Source organism: Balaenoptera acutorostrata, chromosome 11, assembly GCF_949987535.1.
Source record: "Balaenoptera acutorostrata chromosome 11, mBalAcu1.1, whole genome shotgun sequence".
In the NCBI taxonomy this organism is placed as follows: Eukaryota; Metazoa; Chordata; class Mammalia; order Artiodactyla; family Balaenopteridae; genus Balaenoptera; species Balaenoptera acutorostrata.
In genome coordinates, this window is record NC_080074.1 from 20,611,499 (window position 1) to 20,623,804 (window position 12,306).

At 39.7% G+C, this 12,306-nt stretch overlaps 1 protein-coding gene and 1 long non-coding RNA gene across 15 annotated transcripts in view; one reads left to right on the top strand and one right to left on the bottom strand.

Annotated features, from left to right (window-relative positions):
* The first annotated feature begins 2,374 nt into the window (after positions 1-2,374).
* On the top strand, positions 2,375-11,419 carry LOC102997710 (uncharacterized). The gene is made up of 4 exons (XR_449631.2): positions 2,375-2,428; positions 2,552-2,613; positions 2,816-2,901; positions 10,301-11,419. It is a non-coding gene; the product is annotated as an uncharacterized LOC102997710 (long non-coding RNA).
* MYBPC1 (myosin binding protein C1) overlaps positions 7,799-12,306 on the bottom strand; it is a 94,733-nt gene continuing 90,225 nt past the window's right edge. For 7 of the 14 annotated variants that reach the window (XM_057557117.1, XM_057557113.1, XM_007165803.3 and 4 more), the window contains one exon: positions 7,799-8,461. In XM_057557117.1, the coding sequence (XP_057413100.1) occupies positions 8,361-8,461 (101 nt within the window). In that variant the 3' untranslated portion in view covers positions 7,799-8,360. Of the gene's footprint in view, positions 8,462-9,610; positions 9,654-11,427; positions 11,487-12,306 lie in introns of all 14 variants that reach the window. The other 7 variants (XM_057557118.1, XM_057557115.1, XM_057557111.1 and 4 more) reach the window with 2 other exon arrangements.

The window sequence follows — 12,306 nt, forward strand, 5'->3', positions numbered from 1 at the left end:
TTAATTTCTGGAACAAGGTCAGAAAAGCAAATTTCACAACAGAATCCCTCAGATGTTGTAACTGTGCTTTTTATCTGAAATTGCAAAAGTGATTTAGGGTTGGAAACTGATTTCCCTCAGAGACACAGTTCTTAGCATTCTGCCCTATTTATATCCTTTAACTGTCTTTTATTTATTATCCTTTTCTGAGTTCACATCCTACTGCTTTAAAATGTTTTCCATGGTATGATTTGAGGGCACTAGAGGGAATCCCCTTCCTCAAAAATTCCTTCTTCAGCAATCTGAGGTGAGTAAAGCCCCACAATGAGTTATTCCTATTTTGGGGTTGGGGCTTTTAGGATAAGCAGAGTAGGTCAGACTTCCACGATAGGTTAAGTCATTATGAAAAACACCTTAGGAGGGCTTCCCTGGTGGCACAGTGGTTAAGAATCCACCTGCCAATGCAGGGGACATGGGTTCGAGCCCTGGTCCAGGAAGATCCCACATGCCGTGGAGCAACTAAGCCCGTGCGCCACAACTACTGAGCCTGCGCTCTAGAGCCCGCGAGCCACAACTACTGAAGCCTGCGCACCTAGAGCCTGTGCTCTGCAACAAGAGAAGCCACTGCAATGAGAAGCCCACGCACCGCAATGAAGAGTAGCCCCTGCTCGCCACAACTAGAGGAAGCCCGCATGCAGCAACGAAGACCCAATGCAGCCAAAAGTAAATAAATAAATAAATTTATGTTAAAAAAATAACACCTTAGGAGTGATGCTTTTATCAGAATGTCTTTCCTCTGAGACACCTGAGAGAGAATGGCTCCAAATAAATAGCCATGCAAGGAACTTGCGAGAAAGAGGGCTGAAGCTGCACTCCCAACATGATCGAGCACAGGAATCACCTGGAGATTCTGTGATAATTCAGGTTCTGAGTTAGCGGATCTGGAGAGAGAGCGGAGGGAAGAGTTTTCATTCCTAAGAAGCTCCCAGGTGATGCTGATGCCGCTGGGAACCGACCACATTTTGACTGATGAGGGACTGAAGCATATTGAGTCTCAGGAGGCTTGGGTGGACGCTCAGCTCTGAGCAGGCCCCAGGTGGAAGGGGGGCGGGGCACAACGAGGAGACACAGGGCTGAGGACAATTAAAGGATAAGAAAGGCCAGGCTGGCTCACTTAATTTTGGTTAAACCTGTTCTTTCCAGGGCAAAGAAGGGATATATAGATAGATATTAAATTTTTCTATTTTATTTTTCTATTTTCTGATTATATAATACCACCTACAGTGGAATTGAGATCTACCTGTTGGTCCTCAGTGAGGGTGTTTGTTGTTCATTGTTGATGAATCTTTTCTAACATTCTGCTGTGCTTCCCAGACTGGGATACCTTTAGCTCCCTGACAACATGCTTGGAACAACATCCATTTGAAGATCTGGGAAGAAAAAAATTACTTTTCTATTAAATAAACTCATATATCATGGAGAAGAAGGTAGCATGTGGATAAACTTTAATGAATAGCATGTGAGGGGTGGTGGCAGTGGCTTCACGCTGGTCTCTCACAACCTGTCCAAAGTTCTCCTTTCTTCTGCAGAGAGGAGGGCTGTCGAGGTAGACAGGTGGAAGAACCTGTGACGGAGACAATGCCCGCGAAGCACAGAAGCAGGAGCTCTTTTCTTTCTATTGTTGATTTTCTCACTGCCGTTTCCTCTTTCTTTAGCTCCTTGCCTGGTGAGGTTGTTTCTGGCTTCATTTCTGTCTCGCTGCTCTTGACTGCCCTTCCCTCTGTACAAATAATAATGTGTTGGTCTGTCCTCCTTTCCTCCCTCCTACTTGACGTTGATCTTGGTCTTGGCCTTCACTGAGCCCTTTCTTGCCACGCCCTCCCTGTCTGTCCATCACTGTTGCTTAACTTCTTCAGGGAGTGGAGTTACTAAAGGCAGACTTTGGGTCAAAGTCCATGCTGGCCACTATGAAGGCTTGACAGTCATGGAAAGACCCAGGAAACAACTTGTCTCACCGATGAACTCCTGCTTCTATTGCAAGATAATGTTTCTTGAGCCTTAGCTAGGAACTATTAAGAAGCACATAAAAATAATACCACATATAGAGGCTCTGTCCCTTCTTGGCAACCTCCACTATTACCCTACCTGCCTCCAGCTCAGTGGTACTGCCCAGGGCAGGAATGAGAACTGAGTTTACAGCGAGCCCACTTGGACACTCAGGAATGAGGCTGGGATGACCCGCCCAATGGCACTTTATCCCATAGCTTGCAGGGGATACTTCATTTGGCTCTCTAGTGCTTGGAATCTTCCAAATGACCACATGACTTCAAATCAGCCTTGGTTTATTTTGAAACGTGGCTCCCTTCCAATTTCTCCTCACCCCAGTTGTCCAAGAGGGATGCATTACAAACTCTGAATAGTGGCTCCTTTCTTTGCCACAGTGTTGCTGGTAACGCCTAGTTATTTTTTCTTTCTTTCTTCTTCTTCTTTTTTTCATTAACTTAAAAAAATTTTAAGCCAAGGTTTTTAAATTAGTGTATAATATCTTTAATGTATTTTCTTGGTCTCCAAGACTAGGATGAAGGTGAGAGGAGAAGGCTGGAAGGATGAAATCTCTTGCCTGTGGATAGCTGTGTAAGTGCTTACCTATGAAAAACAGAGACATTCTCTCTAAAGCTATCGCTTGGGAGAAGAAGATGTTATGGTCAATTACCCACTTGAGTGCAAGGTTTTTGCCTTTAAAGATGTGAGTCTGCCAGTGCCCCAAGCCACACTCTGAGTGACCCCCCTGGGAGTGTTTAACTGACCTGTCACCTCCCTGGTGTTTTGTCCCTAGCAATCAACTCCAGATGGAAGAAAAATATTTATCTAGGCCAGAGGCTACTCCAGCCAATGCATCTGGGGACAGAGAGAGATCATCAGGTGAGTTTAAGAGGGTGATGACAGCCCTTTGAACCAGGAGAATTGGTCATTCCATTAGTGCATTTGTTTCTCTCGTCCATTCTAAGTTATCAAAGTTTAATTACAAAGGATTATATAAATACCTACATGTAGCAATCAGCTAAATCTTTGGTGCAAGGATGGTAATTAGTGACCCAGCTAAAATAAGGAAATAAAGATAGAGTTCAATTTAGAATCAAGTAATATTACAGGGGGAGCTGGTGAGAAGTCTGTCTGCTTTTCTTATTCCTTATTCTACTACTCCTAGGAAAAGAAGGCCAAATTTGTATTTCTAGAATTCCATTCAAAGGAACTGAAGTGAGGAAGGAGATGGAGGGTCAGGCCTGGAGTCAGGGGAGAAGAAGTGGTGATAGTGGAGAGGTGAGAGAGATCTTAGTAAAGGAGAGTGAGGAGGGGACCCAGTAAAGGGAACAGAGGTGGTTGGGGGCTGGCTGACCCCTCATTTTTATAGCTCACGTACATAAATGTTTAGCAGTTATAAATCAAGCTAACCAATGGTTAATAAAATAGTTGTAGCCTCCAGTTTTTTGGGGGGATACCCTCATCATGACTTGGAAGGCTAGATTTGAATGTAGAATTATCCAAGTCTTCAGAGATACTTGCCAAAATATTGTGGCCCTCCGAGGCTCAGGTCTCCCTGCGCTTTCCGCCCTGCTCCCTCCTGCACCATGAGGGGTCGCAGGTGTACACAGGCAGATGCCCTGCCTCATGCACAAGCTCAGTCACATCCTCCACACCCCAACTCCCTGACAAACAGGTACCTCTAGGCCACCCATTGGGTCTCGGGGTATATATTCTGGCCACTTGGTTCTTCCTTGGGGGTTTGAACTCAAGGAAAAGGCCCACAAAATCTTTAAAAGTGGACTTGGGTGCCGTCTGCAAGAAAGGGGGGTTCGTAAGAGTTCTAAGTATGAACATCCCCTTGGTTCCATGGCCTCCCTAATTTGTGGAGGGAGATGTGGCTAGAGGAGGGCCAGAGTGAGGCTCTGGAAAATATAGAGGTCCCTCTTGCCCAGGTCCAAGGCTAATACTAAGTGGTAAAACTATCCAGTCTCCCCACAAAGAACATGTTTAAATGTAGCAGATAAAGGGAATTCTCTGGCGGTCCACTGGTTAGGACTTGGTGCTTTCACTGCCATGGGGCCCGGGTTCGATCCCTGGTCGGGGAACTAAGGTCCCACAAACTGTGCAGCGTGGCCAAAAAAAAAAAAAAAAAAAAAAGTAGCAGGTAAATAGCCAAGCTCTGGCCTTGGAGGTTGAAAGATCCCAGGTCCACACTTGTCAAGGATGTTTCAGAGTCACTTGTCTTTGGCTGGACTCTACTGGGTGGGACCATAGGCATCCTGCAGTCACCAGTATAGCCTGAAGACCAGAGGCCTTTCCTTCTCTCGATTTTCTAGGCACCAAGAAAGATTCCAGTTGACCCAGGGCCTGAGATAGGACCCAGAAGGAGGACAGAGAGAATTTCTCAATCTCTCTGGCTAGTGGGGAGCTCAGAGTCATAGTTAATTTGATTTAGAAAAATAAAATCATGTGGCATGTCCTGTACTCCAACCTAGTGTGATACATGCATTGATAATAACAAATACATAAACCACATGATCCGATTTCTGAATCCTTATGGCGTTCTCTTACGCCTGCAGCATGCTCTGTTTATGTGCTTCCCTTTGGGTGGTAGTCTCGTATATTATCAATTTCTTGAAGGCAGGAAGTGTCTTATTTCTCACTGAGTTCCTAGCTGAATCCATCACAGTGCCATGCACACATCAGACATTCAAGAACTCATTTGTTGAGTTGAATAGAATGTTTCAGAAATCAATTTAAAAATGAGTGGTTAAGCAGTATGGTACTGGCACAAAAACAGAAATATAGATCAATGGAACAGGATAGAAAGCCCAGAAATAAACCCATGCACCTATGGTCAATTAATCTATGACAAAGGAGGCAAGAATATACAATGGAGAAAAGACAGTCTCTTCAGTAAGTGGTGCTGGGAAAACCGGACAGCTTCATGTACAAGAATGAAATTAGAACATTCTCTAACACCATACATAAAAATAAACTCCAAATGGATCAAAGACCTAAACGTAAGGCCAGACACCATAAAATTCTTAGAGGAAAACATAGGCAGAACACTCTTTGACATAAATGGCAGTAATATCATCCTTGACCCACCTCCTGGAGTTATGAAATTAAAAACAAAAATAAACAAATGGGACCTAATTAAACTTAAAAGCTTCTGCACAGTAAAGGAAACCATAAACAAAATGAAAGACAATGCACAGAATGGGAGAAAATATTTGCAAATGAAGTGACAAACGAGGGATTAATCTCCAAAATATACAAACAGCTTATGCATCTCAATATCAACAAACAAACAACCCAATCAAAAAATGGGCAGAAGATCTAAATAGACATTTCTCCAAAGAAGACAGATGTCCAAAAAGCACATGAAATGATGCTCAACATCACTAATTATCAGAGAAATGCAAATCCAAACTACAAGGAAGTATCACCCTACACCAGTCAGAATGGCTATCATCAAAAAGTCTATAAACAATAAATGCTGGAGAAGGTGTGGAGAAAAGGGAACCCTGGGAACCCTCCTACACTGTTGGTAGGAATGTAAATTGGTCCAACCACTATGGAGAACAGTATGGAGGTTCCTTTAAAAACTAAAAATAGAACTACCATATGATCCAGCAATCCCACTCCTGAGCACATATCTGGAGAAAACCATGGTTTGAAAGGATACATGCACCCCAATGTTCATTGCAGCACTATCTGCAATACCCAAGACATGGAAGTAACCTAAATGTCCATTGACAAATGAATGGATACAGAAGATGTGGTACATATATACAATGGAATATTACTCAGCCATAAAAAAGAATGAAATAATGCCATTTGCAGCAACATGGATGGACCTAGAGATGATCATACTAAGTGAAGTAAGTCAGACAGAGAAAGACAAGTAACATATGGTATCACTCATATGTGGAATCTAATTTTTAAAAAATGATACAAATGAACTTATTTACAAAACAGAAACAGACTTAACAGATATCAAAACCAAACTTATGGTTACCAAAGGGGAAACATCAGGAGTTCAGGATTAACATACACACACTACTATATGTAAGATAGATAACCAGCAAGGACCTACTGAATAGCACAGGAAATTCTACTCAATATTCTGTGATAACCTATATGAGAAAAGAATCTAAAAAAGAATGAATATATGTATATGTATAACTGAATCACTTTGCTGTACACCTGAAACTAACACAGCATTGTAAATCAACTATACTCCAATAAAATTTTTAAAAATAAAAATAAAAGTGAGTGGTTAAGGATGTATTGCCTTATTCCAATGTTTCTTGGAACTAGTAGGGTTTTTTTCTACTTCTATATTAACCTACATGAAAACATTCATTAAACTTTCTTTTAAAGTGAGTAAATACTGTAATGCTTTAAAATTTTTTAATGTTGTATGTTTAGCTCCCCAAAAGAATTTTTGGTAAATCCTGTGATATAATGTTTTTCTTTAATAGAACAAAATTTAAACAAAATTAGAACAAAATTATAGGAAACCTAATAGCAATGACAGCTTCTGATATTTTTTGTTCTTTGCAGTTTCAAAATAGACGTTTTCTTCCTCATGGGAACTTTACAGTAAGTACCCTTAATATGAGGAGACATCATATGTAGAAAAATAACATTACCTAGCATACAATACAGTTAGAGTGGATAAGTCATGACTGGGGAAACAATATTTTGTAAAAATGCTCTATAGTTGAATTTAGGCAATGTTTATAAAAGGCATAACAAACTTGACCATGACTTGGCAAAACAGGTCAATGAGTATCTGAGTTAAGCAACCAGTCCAGAAGCTGCACTGAGGCCCTGACCCTGCAGCGGGCTGCGGGGACCACACCGACAAGTTTGGCCACACTCTTGTTTGTTTGGTTTGCACATGGAGGTATGGTCTTCACGTCTTTATAGATTAGCCAGATTTCTCTTATGTAAAATATCTTAGCCAATAATGTGTAAATAGGTTTCCTGATTAACATGGGTATTTACATAGAATTGCACACATTATTATTTTGAAGGCAATTGAGAACATGGGGTGATAGCCAATATTCTTAACAGACATAAGGCAAGATCACCAACCAAACAAAACAGAAAAAGAGGCAGCCACCAGAGTTTGGACAAGAACTCAAGTTTTCCCTTGCTTTTCCCAAAAGTACTGCAACTACCTGGATCATCCACTCCTTCCCTTTATGAGCCCCACAACTACCACCCAGGTTCTGATTATCACATCTTCCCAGCTCTGATCCGGAAAGAAAGCAGAGCAGAAACTTTCAGATGCTGTCCCAGGACGCTGTGGGTCTCCCTGTAGGTCAGGATATATTTAGCTCCTAGAACAAAAGGCCAAAAGAACAAAAGGGAGGGAGGCGAGGGAGAAAACAATAATGGTATGGTACTTTACTCCCCCTTCTACTCCACTTCCCTAACGGAAACTTTCCCTGTAACATCAGGCAGAGTGAAGGATGCTGCTGAAAATATTACAGGCTTGTTCGAAGGTTTCTCAGTTTCTAGATTTTGGGAAAGGTTTTCATCAGTTTGAATGGAGGCCATCAGCAAACTCTAAATCTGTAACTGCTCTGTAGTCTGCAACAGCTCTCCATCACTGTGACTAGCTGTTTTGGCAGGAACTCTGGTGGATCTGGCCAGGATGCTATGCCAGAGACATGATTTGGGTCAGGCCTGAGTTCGGTAGCATCTTGGCTCCCAGCCTTCGTCCTCCGTTCTGTCTGATCATGCAACCCGAAACACATAAACGAATACTGTGGCATTTCATCATAAACACTTCAGATTTATTGTACCATTCATTGAATACATTTTCCCTTCTGTTGAGGAAACTTGTCTGAAAGACTTTAAAAAGTCTTGTAATGACTTTAAATGGGAAAAAGGGCACAGATCCACTGGTGTTAAGTAGGGTTGTATGAAATAAACAACTCTTCTTTGCTTAGAAAAATCTCTTAGATCAAAAGAAAGATGGGTTTTCAAGATTCTATTACGGTGTATTGTACTGTTTTTTTACTCTAGGGGAAAACAAAGCATTTAGAGCTTACTATTTTAAATTAAAATAAGTGCTTTTGCTTATTCTATAGCTTGCTTTTTTTGGAAAGTCCAGTGACCAAGCACAGACAACAATGACCAAAATGCTAACTTCAAATGAGATTTTGTTTGCAATTTTTAATTAAGCAATCTGTGCAAACATCTTTTTTTTTTTCTTCAACATCAGGAGGAAAGAAAACAAGCACACTTGGGAGCCTGGTAGCAAAACAGAAAATGCTTTCTCATTGCAACCCGATTTCAAAGCAGTGGCGAGCAGAGAGGCAGTGCCCAGGCCCTTAGTATTCCTCAGGATTGCTTGAGTGCAAGTTTCGCAAATAGGAATCAATTACGTTAGGAGGCACACCTTGCAAGAGGAGCCTGCAGAAGGAAAGACCACCTAGAAAGGACGAGAAGGAAAAGGCAAAGTCAAAACCGTCTACACGTGAAAAATCCCTGAAACAAGACTTCTTGACTAGCTGCCTGGAAATGTGACTAATTATGTTCCAGTTCGTTACAAAGATTCATTCAGTCCCTACTTGGAAATCTTCTCCTGGGTTTAGCACATTTAGAATCTAAAACACTTGGCATCTAGAAGGAAAAGCAAGTTCCCTGCAGACCCATAGCAGTTTTTTGTTCCCTACTACTATCCGTTCTTAAATTCCTCACTAGTTGGAGAGTGTTTATCGCTCTTTTTGAGGTTTTGAGGTTCCTCTATAGATGATTTAAGTGTTCTGATTGAATGGCAGAATAAATGCAAATCATGTTACAAATCAGTGGGAAGAACTGTTTCCAGTTTGTTAATGTTCCTTTCAATTAAGCACAAAGAGTTCCCATTCAAGCACATGGGAGAAGAAAAAAGGAACTACTCCTTTAACTTTGGCTATTCATACACTGTCAAAAGTGCAAAAATTGGAAATATTTTGTTAAAAATAGTAAAACCTGTCCAATACCTTCTGAAGGTGAGAGAAACACCTACTAATATTTCATACTTACCCTCCATGGTTCTGAATTATATTTAAAAAATAAAAGTACCCTTCACGAGAGAACCCATGAAACCATAAAAATGGTCCTTTAGAGAAGTGTTTTACTACTTGCTAATAAATTCACGTCCAGACAAAAACAGCATGCCATTTGAACATTCTTAAAACTTCTTCAATGCAATTTGGGAAAGTCATTCTCCTTTTTTTTTTTTTTTAAAAAAAAGTCACATATTGGTAGAAATGATGCCACTTATGTACATGTCCATTCCTTGATGCAAAGAGTTCAGAATGCTTGGGTATCACTCATTTTCATCTACATTAAATGCTTTAATTCATGCTCTACTGCATTCAACAACTTGCTTCATGTCAACAGAAGATTGTTGTGATGAATAAGTACTAGCTGTTAATGTCAAGATACTGAAATACACATTAAAACTACAATGTTAGGGAGTTTAAATAGTCTATTTTCATTGGGTTACATAATGAAAATCATGCCATACTCCACAGGCTTTGTATGGCTTATGACAGTCATAAGCTTCATATGCCAAAACCATATGAAAGCTTACCTTAGATGATAATATACATTCAAAAATCCTTACTGTGCTACAACTAAGGAAAAGAGAGAGAGAAAGAGAGAGAGAGAGAGAGAGAGAGACGTTGTAAGCATTAATAAAGTGCTAAAACCAAAGTTGAGTACTTGTTGGATGAAATTATGGTCACGATTATGATGAGGTGATTTCATTAATCCTTAGTCAGGTGAAAAGTACAGGAAAATAGAAGCGCACGGAATGAAGGGCTGGGATCCAGTCACTTCAAAAGGATCATTAATAGGTAAAACATTTATTAATATGCACAACCACTTTGCCTGAACAGGTGGCAAAGCCAATTCGACTGTAAAGTGAATAATTATGGTAACAGTTTCCAAACCATTAGCTAAAGAAACCCCCCTACAACATATATATATTGTGTTTTTCAACAACAGAAAAACATGGACAATCAACAAAGCATTAGTATACATATATATATGTTGAAATTAATAAATAAATAAAAGGCAAAATTATCAAATGGATATAGAAATTAGACTATTCTAGAATATTGTATTCTGAACTGACTATATATGACTGATCTAAATAAATGCAAGGCTTAAAAAAACAGGCTAGAAAGTGACTATACGTGCAATCTACAAAACTTTTAAAGAAAGAGTCCTGGGGGCTTCCCTGGTGGCGCAGTGGTTAACAATCTGCCTGCTCATGCAGGGGACACGGGTTCGAGCCCTGGTCTGGGAAGATCACACATGCCGTGGAGCAACTGGGCCCGTGAGCCACAACTACTGAGCCTGCGCGTCTGAAGCCTGTGCTCCGCAACAAGAGAGGCCGCGATAGTGAGAGGCCCACGCACCGCGATGAAGAGTGGTCCCCGCTTGCCACAACTAGAGAAAGCGCTCGCACAGAAACGAAGACCCAACACAGCCATAAATAAATAAATAAATAAATTTTTTTTAAAAAAAAAGAAAGAGTCCTAATTCTTTCCTCTTTCGAAGTTGACATTATCTCTAGGAATTCAGAGAGCAAACACTGTAAACTCAGGCATGGGTCTATGTCATTAGAGTTTACATCAGGTTGTTCACCCAGCCCCAAAGAACTTCTTAATTCGCTCTTCCAAATAGGGGGTCAATCATACATATACTGTAGGACTCATTTATCGTTTAATACATTTAGTAATGGGGCCTAGAATTTTTTTTCCTTTTAAGTTCATGAATATATGAAATAATCTTGGTCCCATGAAATTATCCAAAATGTTCAACAGATAGATGGGTTACAGCCATTCTACTAGAGAATTTTTCATTGGAAAATCTTAAATATGAAAGTTTCCAAATATTGGATCCAAATAGTCCAAATAGTTTTTATCTGTGTCCTCTCCCCATCAAAAATGCCCAGAACAATTTTTCTACAACTTAGCAATGGAAAAATTTTCAATTTTCTGAACTTCAGCATGAATCTAACGAACCCACACTGGAAGCTATCTTAAAGGAAGAACATCTCTCTCTACACTTGAAAATACTAAAGAAATGCCAAATGATTCCCAAATTTTGGTAATATTATATCTAAAATGAGGTCATCTTCAAATGTGGCTTTCTGGCTTTATTTATGGAAACCTGTGGTACGGTCCTTAGTTTTCTGACAACACTTATTCCTATATTACCTAATATCCTTGAATAATTTTGCCTTCCTTGTTCATGGCATAACCACTGTATGCCATGAGCTGCTAAGAAATACAATTAAAAGCAAATGAGAAAGACAAGCTTTACATGCAAAGTGCGATTTCATGTAAGAGGAATGGAACGGAAAGAAGAAATATCCAGTGGGATATGAACTTATAAAACCTGTTGCTGCCCCGCCAGGAAGACTGGTTGTCCAGGGGAATTTACTCCTTGATATATCACTGCAGAATTAGAATATTTGCACCAGTATTTATTTATTCTCGGTTGACAGTCTTACCATTTTTTTTTTTTCACAGCTTAACTTGATTCAAGTCACCTATTATCAGATAACAATCTGATGATAAATAATCTTGGCTTTACTTTTAGGACCAAAAGTTTTTACTAATATATCACAGTTGATACCTTATTATGAATTTATATACTAGAATACATTATTTATGTTATTAAATTCAATTACTATATAATTACTATAAAGAATATAGCATTTATATGCATAACATTATTCACTTATGGAGGACCCCAAATATTGAACCATTTTGAAACCATCATTTTATATCATTAGCAACACTCAGTTATTTTCAAAGCATGCAGAAGTGGTACCGGGTTTTTGATTTTTGGGTTCTTGTTTTTTGGGTGTTGGAACTTAAGTACCAACAATACCTTGGAACTAATAAGGAGTTTAGAAACCAGATGTGTTTGCAACTATGACCTTAATCTGCATTTAAAGCTAATAAGTAGGACTTCCCTGGCAGTGCAACGGTTAAGACTCCATGCTTCCAATGCAGGGGCATGGGTTCGTTCCCTGGTTGGGGAACTAGGATCCCACGTGCCGCGTGGCACAGCCGAAAAATAAAAAAAAACTAATAAATAGCTAAAATAACAACATTTAAATTTGTATCCACTATCTCAATAGTAAAGTTTGAAATTTTCTAAGAATAATATATGCTTTACATTTAAGAGGAAAAAAATTTTTAAATTTTCTTTCTTTCAATTGTGAATCTACTATCCTGTATTATCTGAGGATGGACAAAAATCATAACA